The sequence below is a fragment of the Anas platyrhynchos genome, chromosome 18 (assembly GCF_047663525.1).
Source record: "Anas platyrhynchos isolate ZD024472 breed Pekin duck chromosome 18, IASCAAS_PekinDuck_T2T, whole genome shotgun sequence".
Taxonomy (NCBI): Eukaryota; Metazoa; Chordata; class Aves; order Anseriformes; family Anatidae; genus Anas; species Anas platyrhynchos.
Genome location: NC_092604.1, coordinates 7,136,858 through 7,162,926, shown reverse-complemented (window position 1 = coordinate 7,162,926; position 26,069 = coordinate 7,136,858). Strand labels below are relative to the sequence as shown.

At 44.6% G+C, this 26,069-nt stretch overlaps 1 protein-coding gene across 2 annotated transcripts in view; it reads left to right on the top strand.

Moving 5' to 3' along the window:
- The window catches only part of BRINP1 (BMP/retinoic acid inducible neural specific 1), an 85,882-nt gene that overhangs the window by 33,324 nt on the left and 26,489 nt on the right, over positions 1–26,069 (top strand). Inside the window, exons 1-2 of one of the 2 annotated variants that reach the window (XM_027470799.3) lie at positions 15,132–15,281; positions 25,389–25,579. In XM_027470799.3, coding sequence (XP_027326600.1) covers positions 25,462–25,579 — 118 coding nt within the window. In that variant the 5' untranslated portion in view covers positions 15,132–15,281; positions 25,389–25,461. Of the gene's footprint in view, positions 1–15,131; positions 15,282–25,388; positions 25,580–26,069 lie in introns of those variants that run through there. The other variant, XM_027470798.3, reaches the window with a different exon arrangement.

Here is a 26,069-nt window from a genome sequence, read left to right as displayed (position 1 = left end):
CAAAACTTTCAAAGTTTTACAGCATCACAAGTTAAAACAATGAGCCAGATTCTCTGTGACATAAATACGCAAGGAGAAGTCACCAATTTACCTGCTGGGGCGTCTGTTGTGGTGATTGCAGCACTGCCCCGGCCCTGCACAGCAGCAGGGTTGGTGAGGCTGCGTGCCCTGGGTGTCCAGCTGCATGCATTATGAGATTTTGTTATTTCTAAGTGAGGGGAGAATTCATTCCTTATTTCAGGCACTGGACTTGCACAATCTGGCTAATGAACATGAGCTTTTGACTCCTGTTTCTGGTACAGAAGTTTTGCCTTTCTTGACCAGAGCAGGCAGGTTTCTTTCAAACCTGTGATTTTCACAACTGAGGAACTGATCCAGCAGAAAACTAAGCTGGCAGGAGAAAAAAAAAAAAAAAAAAAAAAAGTTAATTTACACCAGATCACTTTTCCAGCCTCGCTGATTGTTTACTCAGCTGCTAATAAAGGGACAGGGCTGCATGGTTGGAGGCAGCAAGGAGACAGAGGAGACTACTGCTTTCAGCAGCAACATGGGTTAGAGTTGTATTAAAGCATTTGTGAAGCTGCATGCTAAGTTTGGGCAGAGACAAGCTCTATTACAGCTGCTTTCACCATTTTTTTTCAGTTCATTTTTTTTTTCTCCCATCTCTCCACTCCTCATTGACTCTTTTTGCTGTTTCGCTATTGCATTGAATTTAATCTACTGGTCACCAGAGCTGCACAAATAATTGATTTTGTGGTTCACTGGTTGTACAGAAGAAAAATAACATTAAAAATGGGTTGATCTGAAACTGATGTTTGTTCAACTTTTCAGTAAAATGAAAAAATCAAAACATTTCATTTTAGGCTCAGTGGTATGTTTAAGCTTGGCTGTTTGTTTTCATTTTTTTAATCCAGTGAAAACCAATATTTTTTTTTCCAATTTTTATAGCATAAAAATTCACCTCAAAACACAAAGCCAACTAATGCCATTTAAAGGTGTCAAAAGGGAAACACTTTGATTTTGATTTGGTTCAGCTGTTTGCTTCTCAACCTGCTCATTCCATTTGTGTTGAATTTGCAAATAGTTTTTATGTCCTTGAAACTATCAAGAAGCCAAAAATAAAAAATAAAAAATAAATCTGGCTTTCCTTAGACTTTGAAATCTAACAGTTTTCCAGGGTTGAGATTTGCTATCTCTTGGGTTCAGATTTTAGCATCCTAGGATAAAATATGTTATATATAGGATGCTAAGATATATATATGTTTGTGCGTGTGTCCCACCAGCACCGCTGGGCACAGGAGACACAGCCAGGACAGGCAGTGGGGTGGCAGCTTTGCTGTGGGAAGACTCAAGCTTGTCCAAAACCCAGATGGATGCTGAGACCCAGGTGCTACTGACTGAGCTAAACCATCCAGCATGCCTGTAGTACTTGTTCCTCTCTGGCACACATATCCTGGCAAGCTTTCAGTCCTGTTCCAGTTGTTTTTGGATGCCTGAAGCATCCCAAAAAGCTCCGTGAAGGTTCTTCTCAAACAGCAGTAAGGCAATGCTCTGCGCTGGTACAACCTGATAGGCACTGTTAGGCTTTTTAATTTTTGCTTTGGCTTTTCTAGTCATGCTGAAGTTCTGCTGACAAGGTTTTCCTATTAGGTTTTTATGCTATCTGTTTAAAGGGGACATCAACTTTTATGTGTTCCAGTCAGAGGCAAGGCTCTTTTCGGGGAGGCAAGGCAGCAATTGAAGGACAGAGGGAGCTGAGATGAAAGGAGGCTCTTGCCTCTGAGTGGAATGAGCAATGGGAATCTGTACGGCACTGCATGGCAAAAAAAATACAAAATCTCCATAGTTTACATTATGCATGTAAACGAGTGATGTACATTGGTTTGTAATCAGTAAATGCCTTGTAAATAAATGTGTGTAAACCAAAAAAATTTAAATCTATTTCCATAGTGCTTGCAAACAATGAAGCCTTCCAGTGTTGTCCTCAATGTAAATGATAATCTAAAAATGACATTACTACAAGTTTATGCAACTTTACAAGGGAGCCACGATTTGCATTCCTGTCTCACCAGCTCTAACGCAGCCTCTTGGCAAGCTCGAGCCCTTCAGATCTGGGCGGAAAGCAGCCCACCCCACCACACAGCCTCTCCTTCAGCCGCTGCCTTCATTCCTCATGCAGTTCAGGGCCCGGCCTCATTACGTTCCTTGCATGTAAAGCCGCCCTGCCTATGGAAAGCTTTTCGTATGAGAGGAGGAGAGGCAGGAGGGGTGGCAGGGAATGGCTGGGGCTGAGCTGTGCAGCGCTGAGCCCTGGGAGCTGCTGGGCTGAGCAGGCGAGGAGCTTGGCCCTCGTCGGGCTGGAGGAGCAGCTGTGCTGGCTGCGTTTGGATTCAGATGGCAAGGGCTCACAAGCAGCCCTGGCAGCTGCAGGAGTTGACAGAAGGACACACCTCTCCTTCTCTTTGATATTCTTGAGAATAGAGGGCTAAGCGGAAGGATAAGTGGCACCAGGCGTTGATGGGCTTAGAGCTGCTAACAGCTGGGCAAGCTTTGGGGAAGGGCAGCCCCTCGTCTCCACTTGGCAGCACGTGTCCAGGCCATAGGAAATGCTGCAGAAGTGGTGGTAGTTGTGTCCTGGCAGGGTGCTTGTGGCTAGCACAGGCCAGTTCCTCTGCAAACGAGCATGCACAGGAGCTGCATGCCCAGCAAGCCACAGCACTAACTTGTTGCCCTGCCTGCTGACCCGGATAAACCGTTCATTGGATCAGCTGAGCTTTAGCACAGCTCTGCAGAGCTGCAGGCCCAAGCACAGGAATCCCCTTTCTAAGCCCAGAGTGAAATATTCCAACCATCCTCCCAACAAAGCCCAGAAGAAGCTCAGACAAATATTTTGAGTCACTGCCCTTTTCCCATAAGCTCTGCACCCTGCTGGGCTGGAAGGGAGCCCCTTGGAGACCTTGGTGGGGTCTTTGTTCCCCTCTGCAGGAAGAGGGGAGCTTTCCCCAGCTCACCTCCCGAGGCTGCTCCAAGCTTGCTGCCACAGCACTGTGCTCCTCTCTGATTTCTTCAGACCAGCAGACCACAGTCCAGTGGGTTGGGAACATATTTTAAAGGCTAACAAGCAGCCAAGGAGAAGCCTTCACTTTTTTTTTTTTTTTTTTTTTTTTGGTGAGCAGATTATCAATTCTGCTTTTAAGTCAAGCAGATGCTTATATCAGCAGAGAAGCTGTTACATTAAAAAAAAAAAAAAAAGTCATCCCGGAATAATTTTGTTCTGGCACCAGTAGCACTGGGAGATGGCATGACTGTACCTATTATAGGGGTTTTTCTATTTCTGGATCCCTCTAATGTTTCCCTTGGGTTCCAGAAAGTATGTATTTTTTTTTCCTTTTTCCTTTCTTTTTTGCTGATTGCCACCCACCAGCCTCTGTAAATGGAACAAGACACGTCCCACTGGGGCAGTCAGAGCCATCCAGGCTGGCATCCCATGCTGAACTATTAAATGCAGGTACAGAACCCAAGGACACCCCCAAAAAGAAATCCAGGAATCAGCTTTACCTGGAGCAGGAGGGAAGAAGGGCTTGGGCCAGCCCCTTGGGTGAGATTTTTCTCCTATCATCAGCATGAAATCAAAGCCATGCAGGGCTGAAGCTCCATGCCTGGGGCGATCAGACCCAATTTCCCACCCATGTCACCTTGCAGGCTTCCACCCCAATGATCCCCACATTTTGCCTGAGGTGAAGCCTCCAGCCTGTCCCAGAGGCCAGCCCTCAGCTTTGACCCTAGCTGGGGTGCAGCGAGGAGATGGGATTCTCCCAAGTATTTTCTGGGCTTCTAAATCAAAGTCCTGCTGACAGCGCCGAGCACTAAGTGCCTGCCTGAGGCCCTGCTCCTGCAGTCCTGTGACGACATCAGAATTTAAGCTTTAATTAAGGAACGAGTGTGGGGAGGGAGGGAAGCATCTCCAGCCCTTATGACTGTGAAGGGAAGCTTGGAAACATGACCTGAGTGCAAGCAACATCTGCTTTAATGCACAGCCAGCTCTCAGCAGAGGGGAAAGCAGCCAGGAGGGGAAGCCACTGCATCAAACTCCCATCCAGGCTTGTGCTTCTGCTTGCAACGAGAGAGGAGAGTTTCCACAGGAGCTGGGCTATGTCACAGTTTCAGTGGGGTGCCCTCAGTTGCTGTGCATGGCTCTCACACAGCCTGGCTGGGCCAAATCCCCTACTAACACAACCTCTGCTTCTGCACAGCCCTTGTCCAGCGGTGGCACGAGGCAGCTGACTGCGCTGGGCTCCTGCAGGCTCTGCTGTGCCGATGGGGAGCAGCACTTTTTAAGCAGCAAGATGGAAATTCTCTGTTCCAGGGTTACAGCAGGTGATGCTTTGCCTCTCAGAGCAGCTCTTTAGCCCAGCTATTAGGGATGAATGGTTTGTTACGCCTACGGCCTGCCACCCTTCTACACTTGCTGGCCCAGAAGCCAGCAAATGCTGCCTTTGCTGTGTTCTCTCCTGCCATCAGTTTCAGCAGGGAGCAAGCAGACATTTTAGAGACAAGTTAAGGAGCAGGAGCCTCAAGATGCTCTCCATCTTACAGGGATGCACCTTTGGCAAGGTTTGTTGAAGGGTCCTTGAAGAAAAACTTTATTTGATGGCTATGCTCTCAGCCAGCACACCAGGGACTGGAGACTCCAATGTGCTCAATACTGCAACAACCTTTCATTCCCAGGAATGAGCACCATGAAAAGGCAGAGAAAAGCTGCTCCCCTATAACTTAGAGCTGGGGCTTGTTTGACTTAGTCACAGCTCTGACAAGGATCCTGATACTGACCGTGCTGACATGGCTAGAGATCTTGTCATTTCTGTAATAAAAGCATCCCTTTGTAAGCTGAAAACGGGATTCATGGGCTGGTAGCTTCTGGCAGCTCCCTGCCATTCAGCCTGGATGAGAACACAAACACAAACCAGGGGTGGATACTGCCTCCCCACAGGTACTCAAAGGTGGAAGAAGGATGAGGTGAAACCCAGCATTATGTGTCAGGAGGGCAAAGGTGTTTTTGTTGTGCGCGTCCCTCCCGACCTCATTTTGCTTTAGCTCTCCTTTCTTCCACACTGATTCTTTCCCTCTCAGCAAAGGAAAAGCTGTCTATGGCATATTCAGCATTAAATATTTTAGTGTTAGCTTCCAGCTCTTGAGCAGAAAAACAGAAAGAACAGTACTTTTTACTCTCCTCCAAATATCTGGGACTTTCCCTGGGGAGCGCAGCTGTACAGCCTGGCTAACACTAATGAGAGAGCTTGGTACACAGGGCAAACTGTGTGTTGCATGATTAAGAGAATAAGAAAATAAGAAAATAAGAAGAAAAGAAGGTTGCTACCTTCATCTCTGGTTAAAGCTCAATGATTAATCCCTACCAGACTAAGTTTTTCTCCTTGCACTTTACCTCCTTTCTTCCCTGCCTTCCCCCTACCTGCAATACACAAGCAGACTGTGAAAGTCTCAGACTTTCCCCTTCCTGCCCAAAAAGACTCCCGACTGTTTCAGGGAAGTATTTGATATTTGAAATCTGTGCCATTCTGATTCAGCAGCTGAGTGGTGCTGAGTCACATGGTGAAGCTGTATCTCAAGATTATTTAGTGTCTCTTCAAAGCCCACACTTTTAGAGTCCTGTGATTATGTAAGAGTCTCAACTCAATTTTTAAAGTAAGTTTACGGCCCTCATAATTGCTGAGGAAAACTTGATAATATGACTCCTACATACTCAGAAAGCAGAAGCCAAAAAGAAAAAAAAAAAAAAAAAAGAAGAAGAAAAAAAAAGGAACCCTGAAGTTTATCAGATTTTAAAGTCTCATGAATTTTAAAACCAATCTCTTAATTCTTTTTTGTAGACTGACTCATGATTTTCAAACAGTTAGCAATATGGCTGTAGGGATTGTAAGGCTGGTTTGTTATCTTATTAGATAACTTACATAAAATATCCAAACCCATGGAGACTCAGAGATTGAGTACTGCACTTCAGGACACAGCTGGAGAGAACAGTGCCTTGTCTTCTGTATGGATGCTGAGGATCTCCTCTTAATCCCGGTCTCTAGTCACTACTGCAGCATGAATATTTCCCAGAATGATATTAGCACTAATCATATGAATGAGAGTAGCCATAATATTGATCTTCATAATACTTAGGTTATTAAATTTGAGTTTGAAGGTAGTTTTGTGGGGTGATTCATAATGGTAAATCTCGTCAGGCTGCATAAGTAGGGAAAACAAGTCACAGAGCAATAGCATTGCAAATATATTCCAGTTTTCCACCCTACCACAAGACTGTACACTGAACAGACACTTGTGAATGCTGGCAATACCAGAACTGATGTTTTGTTAATCGTGTGATAATCTCAGATGAACCTAATTAATCGGGTGTTGCAACAACTTGCTCTATTGTTTCTGTGAAGCACATGCACCGCTCAAGGGCACTTAATTCCTAGAGTATTTGCACACAGACATACCAAGACAGAGATGCTTCTATGACAAGATGAAAGGATTTCCACCATCACCATTAAGTGGTGGGCTTGCCATCCCCAGACAAATTTACCCATGCCCACTGAAGAGATAGAGAGGTAGCAGAGCACGTCCCATGCTTATGGATGTTCCCAGAGCCTCGCACATCTTTGTGCAGACGTGAGCATTGATGGTTGAGGTGCACTCAGCTACCGGGGTGATGGGAGTATTGCATGGCCCTGTAGTGGACTAAGGGAAATCTGAAGGTACCATCCTGTGAAATACTAGGGGACAGCAAAAGTCTTATCCGCTCTTCTAGCACATAACAGAGGAGTAATCAAGAGTGTGGAAGGGGCTGAATGCTACTATATATAATAAGCTTACAGGATAATTGCCAACTGTATTTGGGCTGAATTTTCTTCTGCAGAAAAGGCATAAAAGCAAGTTTATTGTTTTCACTCTTGGGGACTGAGATAGTTTCACTGTGCTTTTTTTTAAAAAAACAGCATGCTTTATCTCCCCACTTGAGCATATCAGCTCCATTGGTGATTGTCTCCTGCATGGCTGTGGGTCAGCATCAAAGGCAGAGCTGCTGTAAGCACAGCTTCTGCCTGCTGTCGGGTGTGGAAGCTGCTCAGCTCTCTGCCAGAGTCTTGCAAGTGTTTGTGCCACTGGGGTGGGATTATTTCTCATAGTGATAGGGATTGCACACCGAAAGGGGAGGAGAGCTGGGTGCTTCCAGAAGGATGGGGGAAGGCAAAAGGCAGGATGGCACAGCCTTTGTGATTTAGGTGTAACAACATTGTCTCTGGGGAGTAGAAAATGTTTTCCTCAAAGAAAGGTTTTGCCAACGTGTTTTCTTTTGTTGGCAATGAAGTGCTTAAGGCTGATGAATTGGCTTCAACACATTTTTGATGTCCCAAACTCAGGTCACTAGTGACTACGGCAAAAGAGAGAGATCTAAGAAATGAGCTATTTTGACAAAATTTTGTCTAGTGAAAACATTGCAAGCTGTTCCAGATCCTTCCAGCATGGAACAACGCCAGATCTCACAGCCCCGGCAGTAGCTGCAAAAAGGCATAATCTCCTGGATGGCTCCAGCCACAACTGCAGTCGGAGCTCTCCCAAACGAGAGCTATTTCAGCTTTGTCTGGAGAGGCAGAGCTGGAGTCCATACCGGTTACAGATGAGTTACCATCAGGTGCCACGGGGACAGCGCACAGGGACCGAGTAGTAAAGGATTAGCCAGTGCACACAGAAATATCGAACAACTCACTACTACCTCCTATTGTGCTCGTGCCAGTGAAATCCTTCTTAGAACAGCATATTTTATTCAATTTTAAAGAGCTCTCAATTTTTCATTTAGGAAGGGAAGTTGGAGCAGCGTCCAATCTGTAATCAATCAGTCCGCCTTTGCAGAGCAGCTCTGAGGAAGTGCTCTTGCTCTTTGGTCCTTTATCTTCTCTGTGAACTCACAGAAATTATATTTCTGAATGGGATTAAGAGTGAGGGAGAGGAAGAACTACAGCCAGGGCAATGTTCAATAAACCTTACAGACCGCTGTCATGCAGTAACCAGCCCTCCTGAAGCTGTGCCCCACCACAGCACATCTATCCCCAGACAGAAGAATCAGATGAAGTCTCAGAGAAGCTTGGCCCAGACTTTGAAAGGCATTTAAACACTTTTTTTATGGCACTTAACTGTCTTAAGTGCCAAATTCCTGTAGATTTTATTGGGAATTATAAAATCAGGAGCTTCTGACCAGGATGTCACTACCTTAAACGAGGCCGTCCATAACATAAGCTATGGATTTATTATCCCTGGTAATAAAAAAAAATAAAAATAGAAATACACGATGATAAAGGGTGTAATAGCAGACACAGATCATCCAGGGATCTCAAAGCTCTTTGCAGCCATTACTTAGGGTTCTCTTTGATAGCGGAGGAAAAGACTAGGTTTTGTTTGTTTGTTTCAAATGAATAAATTAATCATTAGTAAAATATTATGCAGTTCATCAAATATATTATTCACTAGCTATTTGTCAAAATAGCAGCTCAGTCATATATTATCAGAGCTAAACATTTATAATGTGTGTATATCTAGTCATCAGATGATTTATTCAGGCTTTTGTGGAATGAGTTAGTTATTGACCAGTTTAAATCATGGCTCCCCTGGGAGGCAGAGACAAATTAGGTTGTGAGCTCTTGGAGAACCCGGAGCATCTTTTTGTTGCATTACCGTTGAGCACCTGGCACCACAAGCAGAGTCTCGTGGCTGGGTTTCCTTTTGACACTACATCAATATGAAAAATTATAATTCTGTTTTATCTGTAGCCAAGGCCAGGTCTGTCTTGGGGATGAAAAATTCAGCCACTAATTCAAGATCAAAACTTGGGTTCTCCACATTCTTGTAGGACCACTGCTTAAACCCAACACCAAGATCTTCATTTCTTCTTAGATATCTCCACTCTTTAGTGTTTTCCCACCTCCCAGCTGCAGGAAAAGAAGGTTTAGGAATCCCCATGCCTTGCTCCCTGTGGCAGATCACACAGTTTTTGTGCTGCTGGGAAGGAACAGAGTAGCCCTTTACCAGGGCCCTCCCAGCTCCCTCACCCATGCCAGCGAGCTGGCCCCCTTCCAGCAGTGCCTCAGCAGAGTGGAGCTACGTGACCGACACTCAGTGGCTCCTCTTGGCATTCGTGACCAGCATCCCAGAGGGCTGCAGCTTCTTCCATGCCTTTATTGGTGTCAAACATCACAGCCTCTCCCTTGGGTTTTATTAGGGAAGCTGATGCCAAATCACCCAGCTTCCTCCTACTCGATAAAAAATGTTTATAACCCAGTAAATTCTAACATATCAGCAGCTTGTTATGAAGGGAAAAGGTCACTGGGAGAGAAAGAAAAAAAAAAAAAAAAAGGGTGCCCTTCCATCGGAAATTCTGACTGTGTATATACGAGTCAGCACCAGGAAAATATCTTTTGATATGAAAAAGTCTCATAATAGAAAATGTTGCAGCAATACAGGCCTCGTTTCTTCAGATAAATATTTAATATAGATCACTAAAGATTAATCGAGTACAGAAAAGAGTCTCTCCTATAGTTGGTGTGAAGAAAACATCTTCTCGTTAATTTATTATGGAGCCTGAAATGAGAAAAATCCTATAGAGAGAAATGCAGGGTACGGTTTCCATAGAGAAGCAGTGCACCGCACCAGAATTTATTTAGTGTGTGGGCAGAGGCCTTCCTAGAACCAGCTGCAGCGTGGCGTTCGCATGATAAAAAGTCCCGGTGTAGGAAGAAGCCTCACAGACTCATCGTGTTTTGCTGGGAGCCGTCTGACTCCCGCAGATCCTGGGGTTTCTAGAAGTGGTGGGGCGGTGGGGCCCATGAGCTCCTCAAAACATGCTCTACCCTGGATGAAGACCATCTGGGCAGACAGAGATGGCACGTGCAATGTCCCAGGCTTCTCCTTCTGGAGAGGACATTTCGTCTTTTTGGAGTAAGGTGATGTCCAAAGCTCACCACAAGGAGAGAAGCCCCCAGTCTGAACCTGAAGGCTGCTTGTTTTGTCCAGAAGTGCTCCTAAGCATATCCCTCCAGTTTCTCCAAGGAATCACGGCCTTCTCATACTGTGCTCCCAACTTCGGGGCAGCAAAGTAAGAATCCACGATGCTGTAGTGCGATTTCCATCTCTCACAATGCCAGAAAGTGTTTTGTCAGCCCCACTGTGATCAGTTAATGAAAGGACCCTACTGTTTTCTACAACGTCTTCCACAGAAACCATGTCCCCAACCCTTCTGCAGCATTAAATAGGACAGTTACAGAGAATAAATCATAAATAGCAGCAGAGAGAAAATGAATAAGAAAATAAGAGAGTCACAGGCAAGGGAGGAGAGAAAAGAGAAATGATCTCAGCTGGGACTGAAAGGGAACTAAGAGTAAATGAGGCAGGGAGATGCACGGAGGCTGCTCCAGATGGCCAGCCCCACTGACGTCAGGCCTCTCACACCAGCACATAGCCGAGGTGTGAGCGAGGGGGGATCGCCTGCGCTGAGACGGGGACTGAGAGGAGGTGGGAGAAGCCGGCAGCTCTGCCTGTGCCCAAGGATGGGGGAAGTGGAGGAGCCCCCTCCTGAAATGCAGGATTTAGGGACCAGAAACAATTCGGGAGAGGAGGAGGTTGCAACATGTCCCCCTTTCCAACGGAGCACATCTAGTGGTTTCTGCAAGGCTGGTGCTTTCTCTTTTTTCCTACTTGAGTTTTTTACTTGGGAACTTTTGCTTTTTCGGGAGTGTTTGTGCCAAACAGCTGGCAAAACACCAGTGCCCAAGGAAGACTGAATGTCACCAGCCAGACCCCGGGCACACTGCTCTGTGCATTGCTGGGGGCCTTCAGGAGATGAAGGCAGGAGGATGACAGAAGGCTGGCTGGAAAATGGTTGTCTCCATTTCTGTGGCATACCTTCCCAGAGTGTCTCCTCTGCTGCCATCTCGCAGAACATCATCATTTTTCTGCCTCATGTGGAAGGACAGGGGCACTTCAGCATCCTGCTATCAGAACCTGAGAAACACAGGACAAAAAGGACCCTCTGAGGTCCCAGCATCCTACCTCCTGCTCTGCAGGGCACAACATTTTGCAGTTTGAAGAATTCCCATCCTAAATCTCTAGGACTGTATGGACTGTCTCTTTGTAGACTGCATCTCCCAGCCTTTGGCTGCTCCCAGAGCCCAACTAGTATAAAAAAACCTAAATAATAATTCTCTTTAGTTCTACCACAGGCTATCGGACTTGATACAGGTGTGAATGGATGGCAGGCTCTAGCCTGGGGCTGTGCAGGGGAAAAACTAACTGATTTTTAATGGCAGCAGGGACTCTTGCAGTCATCTAATGTAAAACTGATCTGCATTTAGAACATTTATTTGTGGCCTGTGGATCTAGTCAAATTCACAACAGCTAAACTACCCTTAGGATAACCTGGGGCTGCTCAAGGGGCTCCTGCTTTCATCTCCACAAACACCGCGCCTGGCCTGCAGCTTGGCCCCTGTCACCTTGGTGGGTCTTCATCAGCCGTGCCCCTCCATCGCGCTGCACCCTGCTGCTGCAGCAAGCCACAGATATCAGCTAAGTGACACAAACATGGTTTTGTAATAAGTTTTCTATGCAGCTTGGATAAAATGCCAAACAGCATCAGAAAACAATCAGTCAGAGAAACTCGGTGCCGCTGATGAGCGCACGGTTTATAATGGTTCATTGCCCAGGAAGATTGGAGCTCAAAATACAGCCTCCACCTGCCCCGCCAGGCATGGGGCTAAGTGGGGCAAGGAGCTGGGCAGGTAGGGATGAGGTCCGAGAGGTGGTGTACCCAGTACATCTCCTGCTGGGACTCAGTGGATGTTTCCAACCTGGTATCATGGTTGGAAAAAAGATATTTCTGCTCCTTCTATCTGGAGATCAGTAAATGCGCCAGCAGCTGGGCTTGCTGAGTAACAGCACAAACAGGTCTGCTGCAGAGCCAACGTTTGGGCGAGATAAACACGCACTTAGCGTGGAGGCCTCTGGGTGATGCTCTTGCTCAGGGCCCTTTATCTGCTTCCTCCCACTGGAGGCAGATTTAGGATGCCTCTCTCCCTCCAAAAAGGCTTGTGACAGCCGCTGCCCTGAGCGAGTTGAAGTTTAACCCAAGCCCACGGCAAGGAGATGGTGTTTGACCTATCCCCCATCTTCCTGGCACTTGCTCAGGCATTGGGATGTTTCCAGCTGACAGCAGGAAACACTGGGACCTGTTCCCTGCCAGATCCCACAGATTTTATTTTCTTTATTCCGTTATTTGTAATACTGGAGGGGGGAGGAGGGGATTCCTATCAGCTTCTCACCCCCCCCCCCCCCCCCTTCTTTAAGCATTCCAGGTTTGAGTCACATAATTGTGTAACTCACAGCTTCCATTGCTTCCATTAAAAAAAAAAAAAAAAAGAATAAGCTGTCTTTTAGGATTGAAAAGAAAAGCCAGAAAAGAGGAGTCTTTAAGTCTCAAAACCCAGAAGCCAACTAGAAAGCATTGCAGATATTGTTGTTGTGTTCAGTAGGTAAATATATACATATGCCTCAGAATCCTGGGTTCGTTATTTCTGAGCAGAGGCTCAGGGGTGTGATAGCACAGAATCCCTTATTCAGCTGCAGGTATGGCTTTAGCTAACAGGCAGGCTAGGAGCTGCTGCTTTTTCTTCACTCGGTCCTTACCCCCTGAAGTAGTCAAGAGGAGAGGTTTTCTCCTTAGCTTTCCTGCAGCATCTGATCTTCCCAGACTTGGCTTCCAGTGCCTTGTCTCAGAGAGATCCTGATGTTAGCTTTGCCAAGAAAGTCTGCCATGAAAGTGAAAGGTGTGGGAAAGAAAGAAAAAACTGACCTCATGGAAACTCCCACCCAGACTCAGCAAAGGATCCCTGAGCCATGCTGAAGACACAAAGCAAAGACCTGCCAAGCCAAAATGAAAACCTGAAGCATAAGAGACTACACTGAAGAACAACCCCTTTACCCTCTATTTCACTCCCTACTAACCCGAACAAAACAAAACAGAACATTTACAGGAAACTCCCCACACAGCTGACTTCTGTTTCCTCCTTATATAACTTGAATGGCTGCCTTACCCCAAACCCCAAACCCCAGATCCCAAATTCAGATGCCGCAGAGCAGCTCTGCTTTCAGTGCAGAGCCCTGCTGGACCTTCAGACTGCTTTTGCACGCAGGGCTGGCTGCTGGCTGCACTGAAGCCAAGGAAATTTTGTTCCTTTGATCCCCAGGACCTGAATTTCATGTCTGGACCTTAGCATGCACGCAACTTTGCAGTTGAATTAGGTGATTCATGCAGGTAGGCACTTACACAGCTCGGTGCATGTTGCAGGGCAGCCAGCAGTTTGCATTCCTGCCCTTCCAATGAACTCCCTCCATCCCCACAGTTTGTATGCCTACAGAATGGGTGGAACAACCTCTTTTAGCTATTTTGGGGATGCCTGAGGCTCAGTTGGCTAAGGAAACACTCTGGTGCTCCTTTTTACACTAAACCAGCCTCCTGTATCTTGTGGCTATGATAGAGTCGTAAAAAGAGAGGAATTGAGACAGCCACAACTTGAAGTGGTATGGATTAGCTAGGGGCCTTAGAGATCTACAGCCTCCTTTCCCAGACCGTCCTGCACGTTCTTCTTTGCTGATTTGAACACAACAGAGCCAGCAATCAACACAACCTTCCCAAAGGAAGTGGTTTGCATTTCATTAGATTGATTTCGTAACTGTCGGAGTCCTGTTACCATGCAGAAGATGAATGTCACGGGTGCGCATTTGATCCCTCACCGTTACTATAAATAAGTCCAACACCTTCCTCTTGGCAGGACATCATACATTTCCGCTGCTTGTACATAGCTCTTGAGTCCTCCCCAAAGGGCTGGGATTTAGGAATCTATGTGCAGTGGTGTTTTCTAAAGACATTTACTCCCTGCCCTGCTTCTGTTCTGCATTTCTGTGTTGCTACCACTGCCCTCAGCCCTGTGGAGTCCGATGCAAGAAGCAAACTGCTGAAGTGAGCTGAGCAGGTAGAAAGGGCCCTGTAGGGGACTACTGGTTCATGGCACCAGCAAAATGGACACAAGTTTGACCACGACCCCCCTATCTACTTTGGTTCTTGCTGGGGAAATGCTTAGTCTGGCTCCAGATCTGGGGTAATTTTGTTCATGATTGTGTTGCATGCTAGATCTCTTCCTTGGAAAAGCTTTCCCTCTCTTGGTTTCTCTGTCTACGGTGACACATTTGTTTAAAATGCTTTAAGATCTATGTATCAAAGTCATAGGTAACAGGTAAAGAAAACACAACTGGAGATTGGGAAATTGCTAAGCACATGCCTGAATAACCAAGTTCTTCAGAGCATCACAAAGAGATCCCAGAAAACAAAGGTATTTGCATTCACTCCTTCCTGTTCCCTGGATAGAACATGACAAAAAAATAAAGCTTTTCTTTTATGAAATGTTGCACAAAAGGCACAGTTGTCTTTTTATTGCAGGCCACTTTGCAGCATGCAAAAAGATTGCGATTGCCTTTCTTCAAGAGTTTGTGAATTTTTATTTTATTGTGGTCTTTTTATTTCCTCCATCAAAACATGTCTGAGTTTGAAATGGCATGACTAGGAATGAAAATTAAATACATCAAAACTGATTTTTGTTGAAATGAGATTTTGGAGCAACCAGGGAATGTTCAAGGCTTTCTCACTGCTTGTGCTCAATATTTTTGCTAAAGAGGGATGTAGTCTGAGGAAATGGGTCACCTTTTTCCTAGAGAAAATTTCTTCAATTTTACTGTAATTCTGAAATGTCACAGACTTTTTGGGACAAGCTGTTTTTTTTGTTTTTTTTTTTTTTGTTGGCTTTTTTTTTTTCTTTTTGTAATCTTGAACAAAACACAAACATCTTTGACTATGGATGGTTTGAATTTTGCTGCAGCTGTTCTCTGCAGCCTAATTTTCCAGCTGTTTACCTCTCACCTTATGCCCTTTGCTAGTAATTTCAGGCCCAGTTACCACCTGAATTCTATGCTGAGAAGGGACAGTCTCTGCATATAGCCACTGTATATATCCTGCCTTGCTGGATATCACTGTTAAAACTGGAAGCCTTGGCAATCAGCCTGGGTGTAACAGCACAGCTTGGAAACCAAAGGGATATTGAGCTGCAGAGCTTGGGGTGAAGGACCAGAAATGGGTGCCCTGAAGAACTGTGAGGAGGAACCACTATTTTCTCCTAAGCCAAGTAAGAGGAAATACTATTAATGTACTATTGCAGTAAAGCATTAAGGATCAATGAGGGAGAGGAAGGTGGTTCTATTTTACAATGACAGAACAGATTTTATTCACTTGTACTCATACCCCTCATACTCACAAGTGCTTTCTGCAAGATGCCTTGCAATGGCAGGGGTGATGAGGGATGCTCAGAATGAGTGGTCAGGCATTGGAACGGGTTTCCCAGGGAGGTGGTGGAGTCACTGTACTGGGGTGCTTAAGAAAAGGTTGGACGTAGTGCTAAGGGACAGGGTTTAGTGGGTGATGGTGGTGTTTGGGGATGGCTGGACAAGATAATCTTGGAGGTCTTTTCCAACTTTAATGATTCCATGAGTTTGTGATTCTATGCCAGCCATTGGCTGCTCACATCTCCTGAGTTATTCTGACTGGTGACCACGTGCTGGATCTGGGTATGACTTTGAGTGCAGGCAGTGAGCGGTCCCTCCACCCTATTGCATCTCTGCAAGTCATGATTTCCCTACAAGCTCTCTACACACAGCCCAAGGAGACTCAAGGATACCCAAGGATATTCCCCAAAGAGAAAGGTATATGGAGCTTCTTCACTTCACTTGACCTGGACAAAACCCCTCAATCATCCTGCATCACAGGGTCCCTGATGTAAGCAGGTGGCTTCACCAGCTGGCTGTCTTTAACCATCCAAGTCGCCCACCAGCACCCACAGCACATGGTTGGCAGTGCCATCATCAGCTGAGGATGACTCAGGGATGAGGGGGTGGGCAAGAGGGGATGGCTTTGCCATCACCGCCTGCATGGGTACTGCTCTTGCTTAGCCCACGGGCACGGTCGTGGTGCCCAGATGGCTCTGCCAGGATGACCGCGGGGGCACAGCTGGGTGTAGGAGGCAGGAGGGGCTTGGTATTGAAACAGCATTTTTTTTCCTCCTGTATTTGAACCTTTGCCAAGAAAGTCAGCACAACTGACCGGAGGGGGGTGATGGCTCCATTTTCTAACAACAGCTCAAATTTTGAAACATGGTTGCACGCTGCGTTGGGGAAAAATTTGTGCTTTTTGAGGAAAAGGGCAATCAAGGCTAAATTTCTGATACTTGCTTTCCCAGTGCTGACAAATGTTGTACTTAAGTAGCCAGTAGTGCAGTAGTCAGGTACCCAAGCCTGTTATGTGAGAAATTAAAGTTCAAGTACACATATATCACTCTTTTTTCATCTGAGTTTACTATGAACCAGGACAAGTAAAGAACAAAGCTTGGGGCTGTGGTGTCAAGATTACCAGCTTGCTATAGCTAAAATTAGGGAAAAAAGCTCCAGTAGTCCAAACACCAATGTCTTCAGGAAATGAAGCAAGAGCAATTTAATGAATTGAATTCCTCCAGACTATGTTCTTGCTACAGCCTTTGATTCATACTGCTACGTTCCTAAGAACATTGGCAGGCAATGGTGACCTAGTCTAGATGGTGAATTTTGGGGCAGGGCATCCCTGGCTTGATGAGAGGCTAAAAGGGGTAGAGAGTGCTCTCCATGGCATGATGTAGACCTGTATTCCCCTGGGGGATAAACTATCTGCTCTATAAACTAGAATCTGTCTGCCTGGTGTCCATCTGAAACTTGTTTTCTATAAGTAATAGATCTAAATACTTCCAAGTATTAGCCAGGACTTCATGAAGAGTTCAGTCCTCTGACCTACTAGAGTCCTTCAACATGAAGAATTATCTATTAATTGTTATTATTTTCTTACCTGAAAGAACAATTTGGGGTCTATTCCTGTTTCTGTTACATGCTGCTGTACAGACTTAGTTAAGTCTCTCACCATCCTATGTCTTAGCTTCCTTCCAACCTGTTGTGTCTGACTGAATGATGTGTTGAGCAAAGGAACACACAAAAATAAGAAGGGAAGTGTGGAAAAGCTAAAATTGTACTTATTATCCTAGCTTTCCTCAAGACCATACAAAATGCCATCAATGACTCAGATGTTTCCATCTGCTGCTTCAAACTACTGGTCTTTGACAGCATGTTTGTGACAGCTTCTTGACTTCCCAGGATCTGCTTTCTCCTGAATTCTGGGTCATACCAGAGAAACATAAATCCAGGAGAATATGCTATGAAAAAAATATTATCAGTGTTGTTGTAGTCATAACCGTAGAACTCAAAATGCCTGTTTTGTAGACAAGTTTCTCTAGGCTACCTCCGATATTTTACTGGAGAATTGCTCTGGCTGCATTTCTTGCGATTTTTATCATAATTCACAGTGAAGGAATGGGTGTCTCTACACTGTCCGTTTCAGTGCTTGGAGCACAGGACCTGGCAGCCTATTAGAGTAGCTTCCTCAGTAGCTTAATAAACCATGTCTGGTTTAGGCAAGTTTTTAGGAGGAAAACAGCAACAGAACAGAACACTTCCTATTGTTGCTAATGTTTGTTAAGCTGCAGCCGTGCTAACAACGCTGGAAGCTCTTGTGAAGATGTCACTCTGGCTTCTAGCAGTCAGTATCAACAGCTACGTAAATTGTAGTGGCTCAAAAGAAGCGCCGTCAGCCCAATGCTGAAAACAGCTGAAATGGTGTTAACAGTAATGGGAACTACTTACAAGTGAGTCTCCAGGGTGGAGAAGGCTTAAGCAGGCTGGTGTTGGAAAGGGCATCTCTAACGCCCGAGGTGTGTGCTGCTTGCAATGAAACCTGCACAAAGGATATTGTGGGGAAAGTTGACCGGGATAAACACCCCACAGGCAGTTTGTGCTGGAACCTGGTGGGTGTGATGAGAGGGAATTGAACCAGCTGAGTCAGGTGAAATATGGGAGTGATCAATAGATAACAGATGACGGTAACTGGTGAGTTTACTCTGTGCTGAAGACATTTAGGGGTTACAATGTGTTAGCTGAGGGTGCAGAAACATCTAATTTGGAAACAACCTCATTCAGCAGAAGGGGTAGTGACCTATTCTATTGTTTGTTTGTGAATCTCTGATTACAGTGGTAGCTACATTTGGGTATTAAGTCAGAGCTAGGAATCACAGCCACATCTTGGATACAGCAAAATTTAATAGTGAGCAAAATTAATTATGACTAAATTTAATGTCCCATCTTTTAACTTGTATTTACCTATGCTGAAACACTGCTTTGACTCTCTAGTAATACATTTATTCCAGTTTCATCTTCTTTTAAACAAATCAATCTTGCCAGCACCCAACAATTACTTGCTGCCTCCTAAGAGACCCAAGTATAGTCACATCCTAACAGAGAACACAGGACTCAGAGTCATGTTTGTCTGATTGGTTTTTAATTCAGTGCTGGAACAATCTGTTTACCCAGATACTTTCAAGGTCACATGAAATCCACTTAACTTTGAAGTCATTTTCTTTCTTATTGTTTCTTGCAAACTTCGTATCATTCAGCCCTGGAACGTTCTTATTTTTTATTTATTTATTTATTTTTAATATCAGAGAGACAAAAGGCAAATCTGTAACAGGAAAATATAACAGGCTGAAATGATCACCTAAAACGGGGAGTTGTTGAGGTTTCAGACACCTTATCCAAGACTAAACATATGGCCAAAATATACACCAAGGAAAAAGCAGCAGAAGATTCTTCCACTGTCCTGAGGAGATCAGTGAAGGTGTTAGTATCTGAAAAACATTATTTTATTTCTGCTATATGATTATTTTGAGTGACCCAGACAGTGACAGACTTTCCCTTGGGTTTGGTTGTATCCAGGTGATTGATCCTAAAGGAATAAAACTGGTATGGAAAGCACAGCATTAATCAATAAATCAATAGTCAATTTATTTATCTTATTTACCTGCCAGCTGTCATATCTTAGTCTGTCTGTTTGCCTGGTTGTTATGCAAAATGCTGTCAGATTTTCAGCTTAAGTGATTTCTTTTTCATGCTTCTCTAGAATTAGATTTTTATTTCTCTCTCTTTTTTTATGGCAGAGCTTCATCCTCTGTCTAATTTGGAACTAGTTTGAATCTATGGAGTGGACTTTTCTTAAATAGATTAGGGGGGATGAGTGCCAAACCCTCACAGGAAACTAATTCTTGTGGTCCTTTGAAAAGCTCAGCTTTGAAGGCTGACTTCTTCATGCTGGCCTAGATAGAGAAGGGGCCAGGCTGCAGAGAAAACTGCTCAAAGAATATTGCAGTGCTCAGCCTGGGGCTGTCTGGCATTTTGAGGGCACAGACTGGAAATAAAACATCACCAAGCCCACCATGACCACAGATAGCCAGTACAGACTCACATTAAGCCAGATCTGGCAGTAAAAGATAAGCATTATAGTGCTGTGGTCGTGCTCACATCCTGTCCCCATGGCATTGTTTGCAGAGTCAAGGGCTCACAGCAACCTGGAAGAGCTGTCACCCTGAGCACTGAAGATAACTACTACTTTGTGCAGCCCCTGACTGGGACAATTAGACTGAGAAAAGGAAAAACAAATCAAAGCAAACAAACAAAATTCCCAGCTTTGTTGTTGGAGCATCCAGGATGATTCCAGAGGACTTTGGGCTCAGTTCCTGATGCTAACAAAAAGCTTATGTGTTATCTTGGCAAGGTCTCAAACCTGTCTGTATTCTAGTTCACACTTATGCTAACAACTAATAATACTTCTCTTCAACGTAGGGGCACCCCAAAATGTTAGTCTTAATGACTGGAGGTGCTTGGATTAAAACAAGGGACAGACACATGTCTAGGCAGACATATACCAAAACCCAAGAGAACAAGAAGTCTCTAGGAGCTCTCTGTCTCTGGCCTGGCATCCTACAGACATCACCAAGTCAATAACGTGTGCAATAGGGCAGGCAGAGGACATGAAGTAATGTTTATACCTTGCTATTACTGACAAGAGTGCTGCCCTGTTTGGAAAGGCTTTGTCTGCTCATCACCTATGGGAGCAGCTGATGGCTTTTGAGCTGTGATCTATAAAAAGGATGGAGAACCGAGGAGAAGAAAGGCGCTGGGGCCTTCTCCTTGCCCACTTCCCACAGAGTGGTGGGGCTGGGCCAGTCTGCTGAGTGTGCACTGAGTGGGATGCACTAACTGCCCTGTCAGCCCTGCACTTAACACAGGCAACATCCCAGGAGCAGGAGGGGTTGGGATGTTCTACTTAGTGCGATGGTTATAGACTTTGTTCAGTGTCTTTCTGCTCTGTTTTTCTTTCTTTTTCTTTTTTTTTTTCTTTTCCCAAACAGACTCTGTCTCATTCATTGTTTAATACATTTAATTTCATTTTGGTTTGAAGCAACGATCCCTGAGGTCTGTACTGAACTTGTTTCTTCACTTACATCCTTTGGTCGCCTTCGCTGTTTGAAGATGGGGAATTTAATTTGCTCCGACGGCCTCTCTCTTTCAGACTTCTCTCCCAGGGTAAAGATGCTCATGCCCTTGGATTCTCCTAGCCTTGCTGCTGCTGCATGGGTCTGTATGATGTACCCATTCCAGGCTTTTGACTTTTCTTCTCTCTTCAACATTTTTCCCCTTTTTTTGTGTTGTTTCCCTGGAGGGGTCATAGTGCTAATGAGTGTGGAGGCATCCTTAGTGACTCCCTCTGTCTGACATGCATGGCCTTGATGGCTAGCTCATTAACGCAAACTCTGAAGGGGCAAATATCTTCTCAGACATAGCCATATACAAGGAAAACGTGTGACAAGGAGGAAGGACTGAAATATGCATATTTGTCTCCCTGAAGCTACTGCATGTACTTCATCCCTCTATTTCCTCTCCTCTCCTTTAGGCATTAGCAGCAAGACACTTCCTACCCCCTTGCAGCCATTAAAAGAGCAGACTCTTCAGTGCTTTCACCAGATATTAGAGAGCAGACTCCCCTTGCTGACCTGGCAGGCATTTTCCTGTGTACGCTCCCCATTAGCATGGTCTGTCTACGCTGGCGAGACATTAGAGCATAAACAAGTGCCTCTCCTCCACTACTCAGACGTTAGGTCATAGTTTCTCCTTATCCCGTCTCTGCATCAGGGATAGAGATTCTTCCTCCTTCTTGTTAAGAGGTTTATCTCCTCTGTGAAGCCCGTAAAAGCTTTCCACCCCCCACCACCCCAGCAGAAGTTCAGGTGCATGCCAGGGATTTCCCCCGAGGGTCACAAGGCTCTGTATTAATCCCAACTGTATCGGGAGGAACCATCATAATCCTGGTCAGCTCTTTGTGACTCCTTCACCTGGAAAACCAGCAAACAAGATGGTTTATTTATTTATTTACTTATTTACTTATTTATTTATTTATTTTCTCTTTTATAAAGTGCCTTGAGACCTGGGGAGGCCTCACCTGTGCTTGCCAGGCAGTGGCATTAAGACAGTGGTGACGCTGAGGCTTCTGAGAAGCAATGATCAGTGAGACGGCATCTTAGAATGGTTTCTGGGAGGAAAAATTATAGTGCCCCTTTGTATACATCATCCATAAATCCGAGGCCTGGATGGATTCTCCAAGGATTCCTGGATTCAAGGATCCAGTGGTGACAAGAAGGCGAGAGTGTGCTTACCTAGCCTGGTGCCATGGATTCTGTTTTGTCCAATAACAGCTGCTTCTGCAGAAAATGCAATTAAGTCTGACATTGAAAGTTAATAAGAAAACCTGTTCTTGAAGGTGTTTTTTTCACAGATTTCAGGAGTTACAGGTTGGTTCATCCCCTAAGGCTGGAGGTGTACAGTTTCCTGCAAAACTCTTTTTATTTCTTATTTTTTAGCCACTTCAATAATTCTAAGCTATTTCACTGGTCATATTCATTAATGTCAAGTCTGTTTTCCAAAATTGTACCATAATCTTGTCCTCGGGTGCATCCTACAGCACAGAGCTCTATAGCTTGCACTGAAGATTGCTGGTATTCAGAGGGTTGCTTTGAATATAAAATATTCTGGTACTGAACAAGCCAACTTGAAAGTGTGGTCAGGTACTTGTGGTCATTAATGAGGAAACTAAATAATGCTATATCATCTGTTTGACCAGTCCCAACCAAGCAGCAATACACAAGCAGAGAAAACAGCCAAATACTCCAAATACGATGCTATAACCTAAAAAAAAATAAAAATCAGCTTGAAGAATGTCACTAAGTAAATTCAAATAATGCATAAATTAGAGGGAATTGCAACTGGCTCATAGATATTCTATGAGCAGAAGATAAATATCTAAGTTAGTTGCATAAATTATTCATCATAACATATTTGCTCAGCTTTTCTCATCAGCTCTGAAAGCCACACATCTAGACATTTGGGGAGGATAATAGAACTGGGCTTTCACCTCGATGAAATGCCCTAGGAGCAGAAAGCTCTGGGGAGGGACTGTATGCAAAAGAACCCAATGGAAAAAACTCTCCTTCAGTATGATGTGTTAGCTGTGGATGCTGCTAAGGAGTTTTCTGCTCCATGAACAGGGACTGAAATTGTTCCTTGGTAGCAAGCAAGGTTGAAGATAGGACAACGAATTCTTTTAAACTCCTTCTTTTGCCTCTTGGTAGTGGTGGCAAGAGATTATTTTGGACCTGATATAAAAATAAATAAATAATTTAATTAACTAATTAAAGTAAAATAAAAAATACCACAACTTATTTTTCCCTTGAAAAATTTATTTACCAAATTGTCATTTTCTCCTTCAGTCTTCTCCCAGCCATACTGCCACTGCTTTCCACTACAGGGCCCTGACTGTAACTCTTTGCCCTGCCTGCCTCCACCCTCTGGAGACATTCCTTGGGTTTGGGTGTTGATATATCAATAAAGTCCTCCCAGAACAGCTGCATGTTTCAGCTGCACTGTTTTTGCTTTGGAATAGATATTTTGGCAGTGACAAAAGCAAAGTCTTCTATTCTCTGTCTGGTAACATGAAGCATTCCCATGGCTTTTTCTGAAAACATGCTGGCTCTAGAGGGTTTATCTCCCCTAACTTTATTGATAACACTTCCAGGAAGCAGCAATCTGAAAGTAGAAGTGTGCTTGATTTCATGGGAACTAAAAATTGTCCCTTTGGAGAAGAAGCACAGACAGCATTTTTTCTACACTTATGATCTTTATGGTACGAATTTCAATTTATTATAAGACCTTGCCTGTCTTTTAGCATCCAAATTTGCATCTTCCCGTGCAGTGTAACTGCTCTGTCATGAAGGGACCATTCCTTCTTCATGCAAAGGGAATTTTCTTCTAGAGCCAGGTTTGGGATCATGAATGATGACAGCAACCTGTCTCTGGAGTGTCAGAGATAAGCTATTTTTCTTCACTTTTAAGGTTCTACCTATCATCAAAAGCTATTGTGGGTCCCCCAAACATATCTCTCCCAGAGATACTAAGTAATGGATTTTTACACTATTTTGGGACTGCAGAGGCAACAGCTTCATACAGTAAATTCATGGATGTTGCTAACGTACTTGTTATCCACAGACAGCTTTGGAGCCAACAGTCTATTTTTTCTACTCATGAAGTTAAGATCCTGGTTTGCGTGCTTCCTTCCTTCCTTCCTTCCTTCCTTCCTTCCTTCCTTCTTTCTTTCAAGATTTTTCTGGGAAAGACCTATGCTCTGCAGATTTTATGCTTTGACATTGGTGACTTTTAGGATGCAATCAGCAGGGTGTTCTGCTTTGGGATTTTTCCTTGGCTTGGGAAAGCCTAGGAGCTACAGAAGGGGCATTATCTCAGATGCAAGGAGACATGTTGAAAGAAAAAGCTGCCACTTTGTTGTTTTAATGAATGCACTGCTGTTAGGCAGCCTGGGGTGTTGTGATGGTATGCAATCAAAATAAATACATGCATAATTGCATTAAATAAAATAACCTAACACACACAAAATGGACTGGGTGTAGAGTCAGCCTGGGAACAAATATCTCTGCCTTCTGATCCTGGCTTTGCAGCTGACTTATGGCATCTCCAAATGTGCCTGCATGTCAGGTTCTCCACCAGCAATGTGGGATTGCTGTTGCTGGTTGACACATATTGAGAGAAAGTGCCATGTCAGTGCCAGGTATTGTCATTGCTATTATTTAAATGAAATTTCTGTCTTAAATCTTATTTAAAAGGAATAAGTGAATGAAAAGGGACAGAGAAGTCTGTGACTTGATTTTCTGGGAGATGGGTTAAGATAGTGCAGAAGTGTCATAGAAGAGTGGTTATAAATAATATCTTTTCCTTTCAAGAAGGCTGTGCTCAATAGTTTTCAAAGGACATTAAGAGATTTCTCATCTTTTAGATGCTCAGCTGGTGATGTATTTCAGAGGCCTGGTTTTTAGTTTGCAGGTGGGCAAGTTTTTCTCCAGACATTTCCCTTTGTGTTGTTTCAGAATGGATACTTTTAATAAAGAGCTGCTTTTGCAAACATTAACTTTATTTTTTTCCGGTTATTATCAGTTTTAAAGAAGGGATTTGAAAATCACTTTATTGGTGAAAGAAAGAAAGAAAGAGAGAGAGAGAGAGAGAGAGAGAGAGAGAGAGAGAGAGAGAGAGAGAGAGAGAGAGAGAAATATTGAAAGGAGTAGAGACAAAACCTCCATTTTCATCCTATTCTTTGTTTATATTTGAATCAATCCTTTTCGATAGTTTATCAAGTAAATTGTTTTTCAAGCTGATTTTTTGCTGGACTTCCTGGAGGTGAAAGATTAAGATGTTGGCACAAAGTGTTATTCCTTCAGCTTGTTTTACAAAAGCAGTAGCTTTGAATACCAGGAGGGCTTACGAGCAGTGCGACAGAAGGATGTAGCAATGATTGGACCAGTCTGCATCTCAAGTATAACTAATTGACTGGTTGTTTGTAGATGGAAACCAGAATTTGCTGCTTTCGGGAGAGGTGTAAAACCCAAAAACATGTGAGAGTGAAAGAACCGGACTGCTTTCCTTGTAGGGAAATGCAGCCCTCTGCCAGACATCTCTGGAGACTCTGAGGCCACCTCCTTGGCAGCCCAAAACCTAATGCTCAAAGTGCCTTGTGGCTGTGCGGTAACATCTTGCTTCTCTTCTCCTTCCCCTCCCTTTCTGTCCAGCCTTGCAGCCTCACGTGTGTATCCATGCAGGGGTGTCCAGCAGGATTGTCCCCTTCACCATCCTCCTTCCCTGCCCTTGAAGGCTCTCCCTGCCCCTCCAGACTGAGAGCCTCACCCCTCTTGTGTTCCCGTCTTGTCGTGTAGGGAGTTTGCCCGTTGGAAGGTGAGGAACACAGCCATCGAGCGGAGGGACCTGCTCCACAATCCACTGCCCCTGATGCCTGAGTTCCAGAGAAGCATCCGCCTCCTGGGCAGGAGACCCACCACGCAGCAGTTCATCGATACCATCATCAAAAAGTACGGCACCCACATCCTCATCTCTGCCACCCTGGGAGGTAGGTGCACAATCTGGACCCTTTCACACCGGTGTTGGTGGTGGGGTGGAAAAGCCACCAGGCAGCACCTGCAGACCTTTGGCCATGCCATGTGGGGGCTGGCTGGTAGCACAGAGCCAGGTTCCAGCTCCCCAGCCTCATCCCATCTCTTCATTATGTTTGAAAGTCTCTGGAGTATGAATAGTCTTAGCAAATGAATTCACAGTGTAATGGGTACATGTTCAGCATCTGTGATACGTGTGCACCTGTACTCCTCTGACACCGGTGTGGGTGTACCAGGGTGCGTCAAGATAAACGTGCTTCTTTTACCTGGGGAGCCTGCCTGCTGTTCCCTCGTCCCGGCCTTAATTCAGCAATACAGTGTGTTGATCTCTCTTTTCTTCAGTATGAAACCAAATGCAGGGGGAAAGCATCTTTTCTGGATGGAAGTGGAAGAATTTTAAAGAGCTCCAGGGAAAGGGGAGCTCAAGGAGCTGAGCAAGGCATGTGT